General features: G+C 43.3%; 2 protein-coding genes across 4 annotated transcripts in view; one reads left to right on the top strand and one right to left on the bottom strand.

Moving 5' to 3' along the window:
- LOC133648626 (exostosin-1) overlaps positions 1–16,848 on the bottom strand; it is a 359,097-nt gene that overhangs the window by 18,169 nt on the left and 324,080 nt on the right. For all 3 annotated transcript variants that reach the window (XM_062044901.1, XM_062044903.1, XM_062044904.1), the window contains exon 10: positions 15,296–15,385. In XM_062044901.1, coding sequence (XP_061900885.1) covers positions 15,296–15,385 — 90 coding nt within the window. The remainder of the gene's footprint in view (positions 1–15,295; positions 15,386–16,848) is intronic.
- On the top strand, positions 7,376–9,813 carry LOC133647848 (uncharacterized). Its single transcript, XM_062043564.1, has 2 exons — positions 7,376–9,507; positions 9,799–9,813. Exon 1 carries the CDS (start codon positions 7,391–7,393, stop codon positions 9,281–9,283), a length of 1,893 nt encoding a protein of 630 aa, XP_061899548.1. The 5' UTR covers positions 7,376–7,390; the 3' UTR covers positions 9,284–9,507; positions 9,799–9,813.

Here is a 16,848-nt window from a genome sequence, read left to right as displayed (position 1 = left end):
TTCCAGCAGTGACGTAAGGCAGATGCGACCAACAGTGGTCGCATCTGCCATTTACTGTTGCTGATAACGGTGTTAGAGTTTCATTATTAGGAAAAATCATTCATTATGATTATAACTTACATTTGTGTGCTTCTCTGGGTTTCTGATCTGCCAGCTTTCTCCTCGCACTCGATATTGTAGGGAGGTCTGCAAACTCACTTCGCTTCGAGGGAGGTTCTTAGCCCTACCCCCCTACCTGGCAGATATTCGAACGCCTCTTGAGTTACGTGAATGCGTAAAACCAAGAAGGGAGGGCAACAACAATAGGAGACGAGAGCTATTGGAATTGAGCCTAAGGCTATGTCCACATTAAGCCAGATAACCCCTTAAACAAATAATTATTTAGCCTAAGCCCCATTTCAGCCACGCTAAACCATTGTTTAAGGTTCCCCTCCTAGAATCAATTTTTTACACGAGTAAGTGTGCCGTGTATTTCTTGAAACTCCGGCTCTTAGCTTTGTATGGACTCATCGATTGTTTACAAACTGAGTTCAGAGAGGAAGTGACGCCAGAAAGACCGCGCTCCACACAGGAAGTGACGTCAGAAAGAACGCGCCACAGCCAGCTTCATAACAACCTGTTTCCACTTGGAGGTAAACACTAGAAATATGGAGGCGAGTCATCCAGACATGCCCGTGTTTCTCCTTCCTCTACATGTACAGATGTTTGTGGAAATCACACATGAATACCTTAAGAGAAAGCGATTGCAGCTATTTGGGATACAACACTTCTCAGACGGCAAGAGAACTTTTGAATGTCCAGGTCAGCTGTGATTCTACTTACCGAAAAACTTTTTCCATTTGTCGAAGGATAGACAACGAGAATGCGGGCTCCCGTGGATGTGATAAATAAGGTAACGTATGCTTTGTATTACCTGGCCGTCGATGAAAGACTACGGAAAACATAGAATGCATTTGGACTGGCAAAGCAGACTGTATCAGTTATTGTCCGCCATGTATGTCGTGGACTCAACGTCTGTGTCCAGAGTATTTAAAGTCACCAAAAACAAATGGATAATGAAGGTGAAGACTAAAGAGTGAGGAGTGTCCTGACCAGATATCTAGATCCCTAGATTGAGTGATGTAAAATGTTCTTTATCACATTGTTTACTTTCACGTGTCCAATACAGATTTGAATAATGTATGATGGCTCAGGTGTGATTCACTACAAAAGGGCCCCACAGCGCACTGGATTCTGGTTAATTGAAATACCATAACACTGGATATTGTTCAGATAAGTTCCATTTAATTTAAGAACTTGCACACAAAGCAACACTGGAGGTGACTATCACGTCCGCATTTTCCGCGCATGCGTACTAGGTCGCGTTCCGCCGGCGGACGGAGGGGGGAGGGGGTCTTAAACGACTATTGTGTGTGTGTGTGGACAAGGATAAGATTAGGTGGGATTTACACTGGATAACCTTAGCCGGCTTAGTGTAGAAGGGGCCAAAGTCACTGGATACAGGAAGGGTTTGAGGGCAAAACCCAAATTATTTAAATGGGAGCCAATAGTAGTTTTTGTTTTGTTTGGTTATTGTAAATGTCAGATGCTCCTTTGTCCACTTGGGGTGGAAAATGTATGTCTTTTAACTTTATTTGTTAAATTGCTATTTGGTATAGCATTCTATATCACCAATATGTCATCTGTTTTACAACAACACTAGCAAATTTTAAACTTAATAAGATATGCTTTATGGAAGTGTTGAAATCGTCATGTAAAATCCCAAATGCTGATCAATAGCATGTGTATGGTACATCCAATCAGCATCGAGCCAGCATTTTTGTTTTTTAATACATGTGTTACGGTGTCGCGGCATCGTGATGCTGGAGGTCGTTTTTCCAAGATGCAGAGGAATGTCAGGAAGCAGCTTGCAGGTAAGAAGAATTATTTATTTTTAAATGCAGACAAAAATATGCTGTGTGGTGCTCCCGGCACGGAAAACAAGAATGACTTAGCCAAAAAGGATGTTAGTCAAAAACACGGACCAGGAGCAGGAACGAGAACGTAACTTGTTGCATGTAAGCAAACAAAAGCACCAGACCGAGTGAGGCGAGAGGATGGAATAAATAGCTCTCTGACTAGTGCCCAGGAGCAGGTGAGCGTCCTGAAAACTAATCAGAGGCAGTTGAAAACAATCTGCCGTCATGGCAACTAAAACACAAAACAGGGGTGCTGAAAACGAACTTAAACCCATGGGGCGGCATGGCGTAGTGGGTAGAGCGGCCGTGCCAGAAACCTGAGGGTTGCAGGTTCGCTCCCCGCCTCTTACCATCCAAATCGCTGCCGTTGTGTCCTTGGGCAGGACACTTCACCCTTGCCCCCGGTGCCGCTCACGGTGAATGAATGATGAATGAGGTGGTCGGAGGGGCCGTAGGCGCAAACTGGCAGCCACGCTTCCGTCAGTCTACCCCAGGGCAGCTGTGGTTATGAAAGTAGCTTACCACCACCAGGTGTGAATTAATAATGGGTTCTCACTTCTCTGTGAAGCGCTTTGAATGTCTAGAAAAGCGCTTTATAAATCTAATCTGTTAAGAATTCTACATGTTTATCTACGTTTTCAGATACTTTATTTTGAAGCATTTCATGACAGTGTCACTTCCGCTTCCTTCCTGTAGGGGTCACTTCCGCTTCCCTTTTGACGTGTGTTAATGTGTGCTGACTTGTTTTCTCTGCTACGTTTAATCGGTGCTCTAGTCTTTGACGATGTGAGTATGTTGATTATTATATAAGACTAATTTAGTTTATTAATAGACATCACTGTGTTCGTGTAACATTTAGGGGTGTTTTAATAATATTATTGATGCTGTGTTGTCAGAATGCTACGAGCTAACATCTCCCTGTTAAGGATAGCATTGCTGCTGCTAATGTGGCTAGCTCATATGCCATTGTGGAAATGCAGTATCTTATGTCTCTAGTATTTTACTTTGAGCATATATATAGGCATATATATATATTGTTGTTTAGTTAAATGACATAAATGTTGATGGGTGTTTGCTTGTGGTTTACAGATACTAACTAACTAACTAAATGAACCTACACCAATATGCACCATTACAGTTGGAGGAGTCCAAATGATGACTGTGTGTTCTCTGACCGGAACCCCAACGTGGTCAATATCCGAAAAACACAGTCGCAGAGTTTAATACTCAACAAAGGTCCTTCGAGCCGGATATAATTGGCTACAATGGAAATGTCATCAGAGGATGAATCTGCGTCTCCATTCCATCCTGATGTACGAGACCGATTGGTGAGGGAACGCCGCACCCCAAAACATCTTGAAGACTACATCCTTGCCTATAATGTGCACCGACCTGCCCTTTCCTCCCCCCCTGCCGAGATGGAGGAGCAGAGAGGAGCAGCAGCCGCAGTGAACAGTAGCCAAGCAGATGCATTGCTTCAAATAGATGACCGAGTAACCTCACATCATGCCACGTCAGTCGACATGCTGAATGTTTCTTCACTCAGGAAACTAATGGAATCAGTATCAGTAAAGGAAAAGGAGGAGACGGACGAAATTACTCGACTTACTGCTAAACTCCGCCAATATGAGAGCAGACAACGGCGACGGCAACAGCTGATGGAACACATATCGTCCTTCCTCATGGAAGAAGAAATGGACGGAAATGACCTTCATATGGACACGGAGCCTTCACCAGCACAACCTCCTTCAGTGAGCGACAGTTGTGCTGCAATTTCCATTTCACATACTCCCTCACCTGAACGAGTAACAAAGCAGCTGCACTTTGTAAAGCCTCCACTTGGGGGATGCATAACAGCAAGCACACATTCAGTGTCAGGGAATGAAACTAATAAAGTGGACATCATTCCCGCAGCTGCACGTGAGAGAGCTGCTTCCCCACTTACATTAACACAAGCATTCTCACCACAATGCCCAAGCTCCCCCTCCTCTGTTGCTTCATATAGAATGGTGTTGCCTGCTGTACATCAGGAACAACTCCCCAGCCAGGACACATTATTACTACGACCAAAGGGCCCCCCTCAGCACTGTGGCAAATCTGGAGAATGCATCCAACCAGCCGATCATCAACGCACTACAGCAACCTGTACACCTGCAGTTGCTTCTTACAATCCCCTGAATGTGCTCAGTCATCCCTTTCCACCTGCAATACCTGACGCTCACTCAGGTGCAAACGTAACTCATCACCTCCCCGGACTCACAGCAGTAACAACACCTCAGTACCCATTATACACTTCACCACTAGAAGGTAGCATGCCCACAGTCTATCAGCCACAGATGCTGTCAAGTCACAATGTTCCCCCATTACCCACTAACTTGTCACAACGCTCAACATATGGTGTGTCACAACGCTCAACTTACGGGGTGCCACAACCTAAAATTCCAGATTTTACTGCAGATAGTGAAAGAGAGTTTGCTAACCTCAAGCTTGCTCTTTGTAACCTACTCGAACCCCATCCAGAATTAAGTGAGAATGATAAATATCATATGCTACTTGAACATCTCAAGCTTCCCGAAGCACAAATGATAGGTCAGTCGTGCCGCCACCATCCATACCCATATACAGCCACCATGCAAGCTTTGCAGTTCCAGTATAGTCAGCCACATCAGCTTGCTCAAAGCGAAATAGCTGCCATTCTGACCTCCGCAGATGTCAAGCCGACTGATGCCCGCACCTTTCAGAGCTTTGCTCTGCGAGTCCATGTCCTAGTAAGCATGCTGCTCTCCTTAGAGGGACCACAAGGCATGGAACTGAACTGCTGCTCACATGTCGATCGCCTACTTAGCAAGCTGCCAAAGTACCACAGAGATATGTTCATCGAGCATTTACAGTTACAAGGCAAATTAAATGGCACAAGTCTGAACCCCTACAACCTGTAGGACCTAAATGGATGGCTTCAAGGTAAAGCACAACAGCAGTGCCTTTCCAGCAGATTGGTGCAACGCTATCAACAGGAGAAGCCCTCGGGGAGCGCAACAGGAAAAAGTCCCTTCAGGGTCAAAGGTCAAGCTACAGCTGTATATCTTGGAGCAGCGCCAACACGACAGGGTGCCTCCACTAAGCACGCTCTTGCTGACACCAACAAAGCTAACAAAATGCATTGTCTCTTCTGCAATAGCAAGGAACACTATATTGGTCGCTGTCAACAGATCAGAGAACATTCTGCGGCGCACCTGGACAAATGGATAGTAGAAGAAGGACGATGCTGGAGATGTGCACATGCTCATGCACCCGACGCATGTACTCTCAAGAAGCCCTGCAGCGACTGCAATGGTATCCACCTCCAAGTTCTCCACAATGTAGCTCAACGGTATACTGAAGACACCCAGATGACTCCCACAGAGAGTCGTGTCTATTTGACTCCCAGCATCACCTCAAGTAGAGTGCTCCTGAAAGTTGTTCCTGTACTGCTGCATCATAATTCAAAATCAATGGAGACATTTGCCGTCTTAGATGATGGGGCTCAACGAACTATGATTTTACCTGACGCAGCACAACATCTACACTTGCATGGCCAACATGAAATCCTTGCCCTGCGCACCGTGCGCACAGAACTTACCCACCTCAAGGGTTTAACAGTTGACTTTGAGATTTCCCCTATAAAGAACCCAGGGAAACGTTACCAAGTGCAAGGTGCGTTTACTGCACAAGGTCTGGATCTGATGGAGCAGACCTACCCAGTTCAGAGACTTCAGAGGAAGTACACACATCTACGTGGGATTTCATTGCAACCATTCTCCAATGCACGCCCCCTAGTGTTAATTGGGTCAGACAATGTGCACCTGATCACTGCCACGAAGCCAGTCCGTCAGGGAAATAATGGAGGACCCGTAGCCATCCACACAGCACTTGGATGGACTTTACAAGGGGCGGAGGAAAGAACACAAGGACAGAGCTCAACACAATTGTGTCTCTTTACCTCACTTGCCACTCCCAATGACATCTTGTTTCGTAATGTGGAAAAGTTATGGCAACTTGATGTTTTTCCTTTCAGGAACGAAAAGATGGTTGTTCGCTCTCGTGAAGATCAGGAAGCAATCACTTTATTGGAGACAAGAACTCAGCGAGTCGACATAGAGGGTGTCCAGCGCTATGCAACACCCCTCCTAAGAAAGAAAGATATGCCTAAACTCAACAGTTCCATATCCACCGTTATGGCTCACTTGAGAAGCACAGAGAAAAGGCTCAAGAAGAATCCAGAGGAAGTCACTTCCTTTTCTGCTGAGATCGCTAAGCTCATTCAAGCAGGGTATGTCAAGAAGCTCTCGCATGAAGAGACGGAACAGTCCAATGAAGCGTGGTATCTTCCCTATCATCTCGTGTTCCACAATGAGAAGGCAAGACTTGTCTTCAACTGCTCGTTTCGACATCAGGGAGTGTCTGTGAACGACCAACTCCTCCCTGGGCCTACCCTGGGACCATCCTTGCTAGGTGTTCTTCTTCGGTTCAGACAGCACCAGGTAGCTGTGAGTGGAGATATCCGAGCAATGTTTCATCAGATCCGTCTTCTCCCTGAAGATAGACCACTCCTTCGTTTTATCTGGAGAGATTTGCGCAGCGAAGACCCACCAGACGTTTATGAATGGCAAGTGCTCCCATTCGGAACGACATGCAGCCCGTGCTGTGCAATATTTGCTCTGCAGCAACATGCTCGGAATCACCAACACAACCATCCAGGACTTCTTCAATCAGTGGAGCAAAGTTTCTATGTGGATAATTGCTTAAAGAGTTTCACCGACCTATCTGAGGCTGCACAGGAGGTGACTCAGTTGCGCAAACTGATGGCAGAAGGAGGATTTGACCTCCGACAATGGGCAAGTAACTAACCAGAGGTGTTAGCCCAAGTCCCGCCTGAAGGAAGATCAACTACCACAGAGCAGTGGCTAAGCCAGAACCGAATTGAGCCACAAGAGCCTGCTTTAGGCCTGAGATGGAACTGTGCTACTGACACCCTTAGCTACCAATGTAGAAACATCGATTATACCATATTGACCATGAGGACTGCATATCAGGTGCTAGCCAGCCAGTATGACCCCCTGGGGTTTATAGTACCGTTTTCGACCCGCGCCAAGGTTCTCATTTAGCAGCTATGGTCCAAGCAGAGAAGCTGGGATGACTCCGACTTACCGCGAGCCCTGCAGGAGGCCTGGAAGCGGTGGGAGAGTGAGCTCCAACATCTAGATAAATTATCTATACCACGCTGCTACACACCAATCCCAACCACTGGTTCCGAGTATGATCTGCACATCTTTTGTGATGCCTCTGAACGAGCATATGGAGCAGTTGCTTATGTCAGACTACAGACTAAATATGTCATTCTCACCTCGTTCGTTATGGCAAGATCAAGGGTAGCTCCAAAAAGACAACAATCCATGCCTCGCCTGGAGCTCTGTGCAGCATTAGCTGGAGCTCAGCTTGCCAAGGTTTTAAAGACAGAGATGACCCTCCCTCTTCAAAAGACAACACTGTGGTCGGATTCCACCACGGTTCTGGAGTGGCTCCAGTCGGACTCCTGCCGCTTCAAGGTCTTTGTTGGAACGCGTGTCTCAGAGATACAGGAGCTGACGGATCGACAATCCTGGCGGTATGTGGACACCCACAACAATCCTGCTGATGACATCACCAGGGGGAAACCACTTCTGGAACTTGCGGAGGACGGGCGCTGGAGTCAAGGACCCACATTTCTCAGGCAAAGTGCGGAATACTGGCCAAAAAGACCGGATACACATTCATCCCTGACTTCATCCGAACTAAAGAGCATCACCTTCTGTGGTCTTGCAGTAGTGCAAAGCGACAATAATATTCCGGATGCTTCTCTATTCAATACCTGGAAAGAATTAGTAAAAGTCACTCAGCAGGCGGGACAGGAAGGACCAGGAGGTTCGACACACAGTCAGACAATCAGCTCCCAAGAAGCTGAGTTTCTGTTGCTGAAAAGATGTCAAGTTCAAACCTTTCCCGCAGACATCATGTCTCTTAAAACACAGAACGCAGTGTCAGCTAAGAGTCGTCTGGCGTGCCTCTCTCCTGAGTGGGACTCAACTACAGGGTTAATTCGAGTTGGGTGTAGGCTGCGACGACTCCAGAACTCGGACTTAGAAGAGATCCATCCTATTGTGCTGGACCCAAAACATCAGATAACTAAACTCCTCATCAAGGACATGGACGAACGTCTTCTGCACCCAGGTACAGAGCGAGTGTATGCAGAACTTCGAAGACATTACTGGATTCTGCGAGGACGACAAGCAGTCAGGCACCATCAGCACAATTGCCCATCTTGTCAACGCTGGCGAGCTCAACCGACAGTCCCAAGGATGGCAGATCTGCCACCACAACGCCTCAGACTTCTCTGTCCACCCTTCCATTCAACAGGTGTGGATTGTTTTGGACCTTATCTGGTCAAAGTGGGCAGAAGATCAGAGAAACGATGGGGTGTCATTTTTAAGTGTCTTACAACTCGAGCAGTTCACATCGAGCTTCTCAACTCCATGGATGCCGATGCATTCCTTCTCGCTCTACGTCGGTTCATTGCCAGAAGGGGAAGACCAAGAGAGGTACTGTCAGATTGTGGGACCAACTTCCGAGGAGCCGAAAGAGAACTCAGGACAGTGTTTGCAGAGATGGAACCTCAGCTACGAGAGCAACTGACAGAATATCAGATTGACTTCAAATTTAACCCTCCAAATGCCCCTCATTTTGGTGGGGCATGGGAACGGGAAATTAGATCCATCAAGGCCAGTCTCCAAGTCGCAGTAGGAGGGCAGTCAGTCACAGAAGATGTCTTGCACACAACTCTAGTAGAAGTGGAGGGGATACTGAACTCAAAACCACTAGGGTACGTATCATCTGATGTTTCTGATCTGGACCCAATCACCCCAAACATCCTTCTCATGGGGCGGCGGGATTCTGCACTGCCTCAAGTAGTTTACGTCCCAGCTGTCATGGGGCGGCGGAGATGGCGCCATTGTCAAACACTTGTGGATCAGTTTTGGATCCACTTCATACGCAGCTATCTACCCACTTTGCAGACCAGGTCAAAATGGCAGAGGTCTTCCGAAAATTTAACCATCAACACTGTAGTTCTGATGGTGGACCCTTCACTTTCAAGAGCACAGTGGCCCATCGGCAGAGTGGTTAAGACCATTCCGAGTCAAGATGGACAGGTCAGGGCTGCTGAGGTAATGGTCAAGAGTAAAGTCTACACCAGACCGGTAGCTCGCTTGATCCCACTTCCAAGTTTAGAGGATGACAGTAAGGACACTTGAAGAATTCCTGTAGTTACACATTTGTTGTACAAATGTGGGGGCGGCTGTTAAGAATTCTACATGTTTATCTACGTTTTCAGATACTTTATTTTGAAGCATTTCATGACAGTGTCACTTCCGCTTCCTTCCTGTAGGGGTCACTTCCGCTTCCCTTTTGACGTGTGTTAATGTGTGCTGACTTGTTTTCTCTGCTACGTTTAATCGGTGCTCTAGTCTTTGACGATGTGAGTATGTTGATTATTATATAAGACTAATTTAGTTTATTAATAGACATCACTGTGTTCGTGTAACATTTAGGGGTGTTTTAATAATATTATTGATGTTGTGTTGTCAGAATGCTACGAGCTAACATCTCCCTGTTAAGGATAGCATTGCTGCTGCTAATGTGGCTAGCTCATATGCCATTGTGGAAATGCAGTATATTATGTCTCTAGTATTTTACTTTGAGCATATATATATATTGTTGTTTAGTTAAATGACATAAATGTTGATGGGTGTTTGCTTGTGGTTTACAGATACTAACTAACTAACTCAATGAACCTACACCAATATGCACCATTAAAGTTGGAGGAGTCCAAATGATGACTGTGCGTTCTCTGACCGGAACCCCAACGTGGTCAATATCCGAAAAAAACAGTCGCAGAGTTTAATACTCAACATAATCCATTATTATTATTATTAAACCACAAGTGAATCAACACGTACACCAACTATGATCCGGACAACGGATCATCACAACATGTCTTTTATGTTGGAATGTCATCAAGAAGTTATTTTATGTTTCATCTAAGTTATATTGACATACTTTTATTCTGTATGTTCACTTTTATAGTGTTTTGAAGCCTCAAATGGAGTCATTGTTGACAATCTGCGATACATCTGTTAAAATAGCAAAAATAGACATTAGCAGGGAGCAGAACAGACTGCTTGTAACAACAATTTTAGCTGTAGGCCGATATTGTCAGAGACTTGTTTGCATACTTGCCAACCCTCCCGAATTTTCCGGGAGACTCCCGAATTTCAGTGCCTCTCCCGAAAATCTCCCGGGACAACCATTCTCCCCGAATTTCTCCCGATTTCCAGCCGGACTTAAGGCACGCCCCCTCCAGGTCCATGCGGACCTGAGTGAGGACAGCCTGTCGTCATGTCCGGTTGGCCAACTAAAAAGTAACCACAGAACACTATACCGTATAGTGTTCTGTGGTTACTTTTTGGTTGGCCAACGGTTTACATTGTATTACGCACCCTGACGGCAAGTGTGGGAGTCGGTTCTGAAGTATGAAGTAAAGAGACGTAACTTTGTCACCTCGCCTGGTTATTGACTCCAACCCAGAATATTACAATGCACATACCTACGCTCCTTCAAAAACTGTGCTACTGGCTGCAAAGCATTGCACTTTCAAATACAACAATGAGTAGAGAGGAGTGTTATGTGTGTATATGTGTAAATAAATGAACACTGAAATTCAAGTATTTATTTTATTTATATGTATGTATATATAATAAAATACATATATATAAATACACACATATATATATATATATATATATATATATATATATATATATATATATATATATATATATATATATATATATATATATATATATATATATATATATATATATATATATATATATATATATATACATAGCTAGAATTCACTGAAAGTCAAGTATTTATTTTATTTATATATATATATGTATATATATATATATATATATAGCTAGAATTCACTGAAAGTCAAGTATTTATTTTATTTATATATATATATATATATATATATATATATATATATATATAAATAAAATACATATATATATATGTATATATATATATATATATATATATATATATATATATATATATATATATATATATATATATATATATATATATATATATATAAGAAATACTTGAATTTCAGTGAATTGTAGCTATAAATATACTCCTCCCCCTTAACCCCGGGCCCGCCCACCCCGACCCCGCACCCCCCAGATCTCCCGAATTTGGAGGTCTCAAGGTTGGCAAGTATGCTTGTTTGTGTGCTGAACAATATTGGATCGAGCCACACCTAAGTACAAGCAAACAAACTAATACAAGAGTAACACACACTTTTGTTTTGTTGCAATTGTAAGATGAAGCTCTTTTTCATATTGAAGAAATTCAAATTCAGGAATCAAAAAATAAACAAGACAGATTCTGTTTTCCTCACCATTTTTTTTTTTTTTTTACTTTTTTTGTGTTTTTTGTGTGCGTATCGCCTGCCACAACGGCACCCATGACAAACAAACAGGAATGATAGCCAGTGGTGGTTGTAGCTCTGACTCACAGGGACATTTACAACATGACTTGAACGTCTTTTTGCTTACATGATAATGAAGTAGATTCTCCAGTCAAGTGACCACAATGCAGTTGCAGACCAGACAAGCATTCCACTTCAACGCCATCATTTCCATTTTGTATTAAAAATATCTTCCAAAGGCCAAACAACACAGCAGTGTGTAATTCCCGTGCATGGATCCATCATATATCTAATGCAGTGAGACAATGTCATTAAGAAACTTGCACGGCGTTTCCTTTTCAAATATCAAAGTCGTATTCAAAGCGTAAAGTGGCCTCCTTGTGCATGATTCCACTCACTCCACACATTTCATCCGCTTTCCCTAAATCCCCGCGCGACGTTAAAAGGCCAATTAGGGTGGCAGCTTATTGAGCACAGCAGAGATTCTCTCCACGTCCTTCCTTTTTTCCTCCTCCTCCTCCTCTTCCTCCATAAAACAAGTAGCGAGCCCATAAAAGTTTACTTGCAGAGACTGGATTGTTTAGCAGTGCCACAAAGTGTAATTGTGATCCTATTAGCGTAGGAAAAGGTGAACATTGACTTGCTCCGATCAATAAAACATCTCAGAGTTTAAAGATATGTCGGATTTCTCGGGCTCATCCTGGCTCACGTTTCATTATGGATCACCTTGTTGACCTGCACTCCAACCTGGGAGAGACTTCTAATGGCTCTCTCAACGGGAACGCCGTTTATAATGCTTTGCATTTTAATGCAAAACCTTTGTAGAATTTGAATTTAGTAAGGCTGTAAAAGTTGTTTATTATTGTCATTTAACATACAAAACCCAAAACCAGTGAAGTTGGCACGTTGTGTAAATCGTAAATGAAAACAGATTACAATGATTTGCAAATCCTTTTCAAACTATATTCAATTGAATAGACTGCAAAGACAAGATACTTAATGTTCGAACTGAAAAACATTGTTACTTTTTGCAAATATTAGCTCATTTGTTGCCTGCAACATGTTTCAAAAAAGCTGGCACAAGTGGCAAAAAAGACTGACAAAGTTGAGGAATGCTCATCAAACACTTATTTGGAACATCCTACAGGTGAACAGGCTATTTGGGAACAGGTGGGTGCCATGATTGGGTATAAAAGCAGCTTTCATGAAATGCTCAGTCATTCACAAACAAGGATGGGGGGAGGGTAACCAATTTGTGAAAACATGCGTGATAAATTGTTGAACAGTTTAAGAACAACATTTCTCAATGAACTATTGCAAGGAATTTAGGGATTTCACCATCTACGGTCCGTAATATCATCAAAAGGTTCAGAGAATCTGGAGAAATCACTGAAATTCCACCTGAAAAGCTTCAAAAATTGGTCTCCTCAGTTCCCAAACATTTACTGAGTGTTGTTAAAAGGAAAGGCCATGTAACACAGTGGTAAAAATGCTCCTGTGCCAACTTTTTTGCAATGTGTTGTTGACATTAATTTCTAAGTTAATGATTGTTTGCAAAAAAAAAAAAAGTTTCTCAGTTCAAACATTAAATATTGTGTCTTTTCAGTCCATGCAATTGAATATAAGTTAAAAATGATTTGCAAATCATTGTATTCTGTTTTTATTTATGAATTACACAACGTGCCAAATTCACTGGTTTTGGGTTATGTAAAACAATACAAAAAAATCAACAAATTCAGGACCTTACATAGAACGAAAATATTCGCCAATTATTACAAATTGTTTTACATTGCCTGGTTTTGTCCTTAAACAAGTCATAGATTAAAATAGAAACAATACAGTTTCCTTACGATAGTCAAAGATCCTCTACTGTGTAAGACAGGAGCAATCTGTTGTTCCCCACCTTCTACCATCCTAGTCACGTCCGTTGTGTCCTTGAGCAAGACACTTCACCCTTGCTCCTGATGGGCCTGGTTAGCGCCGTGCATGGCAGCTCCCGCCATCAGTGTGTAAATGTGTGTGTGTGAATGGGTGAATGTGGAAATAGTGTCAAAGCGCTTTGAGTTCCTTAAAAAAGGTAGAAAAGCGCGATACAAGTACAACCCATTTACCATTTACCATTTCTAAGGACCAAGTGCAAAGACGCGACCCAAAGATCCTAAATATGACAGGAGTGCTCTGTTGTTTTTAAGGTCCTATGGCTAAAAATCAGAGATCCTTATACTCAGAGGGGATTTTCTGTTTTTAAGGACTTACCAGATATTGAGGGACACAGTATCTCTCCTTGTGTTTGTACCGTTTCACCCATCACTAGCTGTAACGGTGTACAATAGCACTCTCAATGAATATTTACCGATGTAACGTCAAAACTTGGACGTTACGACATATTTGATTGTTGACACAGACAGGCAGAAGACCAAAGATGTCATTGCTAGGAGTGTCCCCATACAATCGTTTCACTTCCGACTCAATACCAATATTGGAGTCTTGAGTATTGGAAATACAGATATTAATCTGATATGATATCAGCACAGACGATAGTACATAGTTCTATTATTCAGTAGTGTGACATGTTAGAAAAAGGTTTGATCAATTCATTAAGTTAAGGCCATGATACAGTAAGTTGAATGATGCGGACGCGTTTGTTACTGCACACTTTCTGATATATTTCTGCCCTGGCGACTTTGTATCTGTACTGTAAGAAACATGCAACTATACTTATTTGCCAGTTGAGGAGATTGACAAATGTGCTGTTTTAGACTGCAATTAATTTCAATAAAGGAAACTTATCATGCATGTCCAGCTTGTGTGCTATTGTACGCTTAGCTGCTGTGTAGCTGCTTGCTTATAGTAGCCTATAGCCTTTTATAAACAACTTGACTAAAATACCAGACTCAACTTGTGTGCTTATTGGAGGACATTTAGATGATAACAACTTTGCACAAGCAAACGTACCATAGGACTCCTCGTATCAGAGCTTATATCGGAGATTTTAAATGCAAGCCGACATCATAGATATCAATATCAGATCAGGACACTCCTAGTCATTCCTAAGAATATATTGTACTTACAGATCATCTATTCCAGCGATTCTCCAACTATGGTAGGTACGTGGGCGCCATCTAGTGGTATGCAAAAGAATCACTAAATTAAATATTCAAACACGGTGTTGCTGTTCAAACTGTTTGTAATGTTACAGTGGCCAAGAAGATTAGATTACCGCAGCCTTTGTTTTTAATGAACATTTAGACCTACTACGCTACTGTATTTTAATGTTGGTCATTATGGTGGTACTTGGAGAGACAGGTGTTTTCTGAAGTGGTACTTGGTGAAAACATTTTGAGAACCCCTGCTCTAATCCAACTCTTTTGACGTCTATGCGGCTCCCGTCCACTACGGGACACATTTTTTACAGGATTTAGGGCCTGCTATGATATGTTGTAGTACATTAACCAGCGTCCTCAAGCTGCAGTTGCTAAAATCGGCAAGCCCAAACGTTATTGATGATTGCAGTCACAACTCTTGGCTTGTTTTGTCCAACTCGCTGGACCTGGTTCTCATTTGGCTTTCAGGAGACGTTATTTGCAAAAAGCGTTCTGGAGGCGGAGCACATGAATCATGAACGTGTGCATGGACTGACTTTCTCGTTGAGGATCAATTCTGGTGGCTCGTATACAACGCTACAGCTTGTTTGGTAAATTGTCACTTTTAAAGCGCATTTAGCAGCAAAATGATTGCACCTCTGTCGTCCAATCATTGAACTCACCTCATTGGTTGAGAGAACAGAGTCTTCGTCCAGACTGAGAACGCCATCAGTGAGGATGACATTGTGGTGGAAAAAACGACTGCTCATTGTCTGCAAGAGGACATAAAGACAAAAATATATTTTTATGTATTTTGTTTTTCATCGAGTTTTGGGCCTAAAGTTAAATAAAAAGTCTTCAGGCAAAGTAAACAAGCGGAGAAAATGTGTTTATTCCACTCCAGCGTGTCCATCGATCACGCGGCCGACTTAATAGGTTTTTACGCCTGCCCTCGTCAATTCTGACCCTGCTAGCAAAGCGCAGCGGGCCTTGATACATTAGCCTAAAGAGGCCTGCTGACGACGTTATTGACTTGTAATTAAAGCGTGAATTATTTAACTGTCTGACCCGGGGCCCTGCGGCTGCTTTGACGAGCGTTGGGAGAGAAAAGATGAAAGGGTTGATGCTCGCTGGCCACAACATTAGGTACACCTGCACCTGCATCCTGATTGGATACAAGGGACGCTGGTCGTATCTGCACTGCATCGTACTGAGAACTAGAGGTACCCCATATTCACCATTCTGTATGTTCCTCGTAGGGCTGCATACAATCTGTAAAAAGCCGGCAATGTCGATTTCAAGTTAAATGTTAAAGTCCCAATGATAGTCACACACGCACTAGGTGTGGTGAAATTACTCTCTGCATTTGACCCATCCCCTTGTTCCGCCCCCTGGGAGGTGAGGGGATCAGTGAGCAGCAGCGGTGGCCGCGCTCGGAAATCATGTTGATGATTTAACCAATTAACACCCAATTCCAACCCTTGATGCTGACTGCTAAGCAGGGAGGTAATGGGTCCCATTTTTATAGTCTTTGGTATGACTCGGCCGGGGTTTAAACTCACGACCTACCGATCTCAGGGCGGATACTCTAACCACAACACTTGATCTACAGTTATTTCTGAATATCTCTGTGGAGGGAGGTGTAGCCAGCGCTGCTTGCAGGAGCAAAAGTCACTGCCGCTGCCCATGGTGTTGAGGACGAGCACCATCGGGCAGGGGCGGGACATGTGCTGACGGCAAGACACAGCTGGCAGGTGATTAGATTTCACAGGTGGTACGTGATAATCTAATCATTTGTTGTCTTTAACAGTGAGCGGTCGGGAGCAGGAGGAGGAGAGAGGCATGACACAGAGGAGGGCTGAAAAGTCGAGTGTCATATGGATATTGTGGACAAAATAAAAATCTTTGTTAAACCAGAACAACGGTCTCCAGCTGAAGTGTGTGATCCACCAAAAGGGCTAGGAGGTAACTTCTATAATCTCTTTTTGATATTTTTCTTAATGACCTGCATCACAAACAATAAGTTGTTTCATTGAAATAAAGTTAGTTAAACACATTTTGGCGGCCAGAACGATTTGGCTCTCCTGCCCTGGCCGGATGGGAGGCATGCTGGTTCACGGGAGCAGCGTTTTGTGTATTAAAGATGCTAAAGGCAATCCAATACAAGTTAATAAAATGTTACTTTGGGATTCGAGTGCCTGAGCTCATGAGCTTTTTTTGGGGGGGGGAAGACAGA

The sequence above is a fragment of the Entelurus aequoreus genome, linkage group LG04 (genome assembly GCF_033978785.1).
Source record: "Entelurus aequoreus isolate RoL-2023_Sb linkage group LG04, RoL_Eaeq_v1.1, whole genome shotgun sequence".
Taxonomy (NCBI): domain Eukaryota; kingdom Metazoa; phylum Chordata; class Actinopteri; order Syngnathiformes; family Syngnathidae; genus Entelurus; species Entelurus aequoreus.
This window is presented reverse-complemented; position numbering and strand designations above follow the sequence as displayed.

What these genes read in the sequence shown, in the direction of transcription:
- LOC133647848 (XM_062043564.1), top strand. Translation starts at nt 7,391, where the DNA reads ATGCCTCGCCTGGAGCTCTGTGCAGCATTAGCTGGAGCTCAGCTTGCC.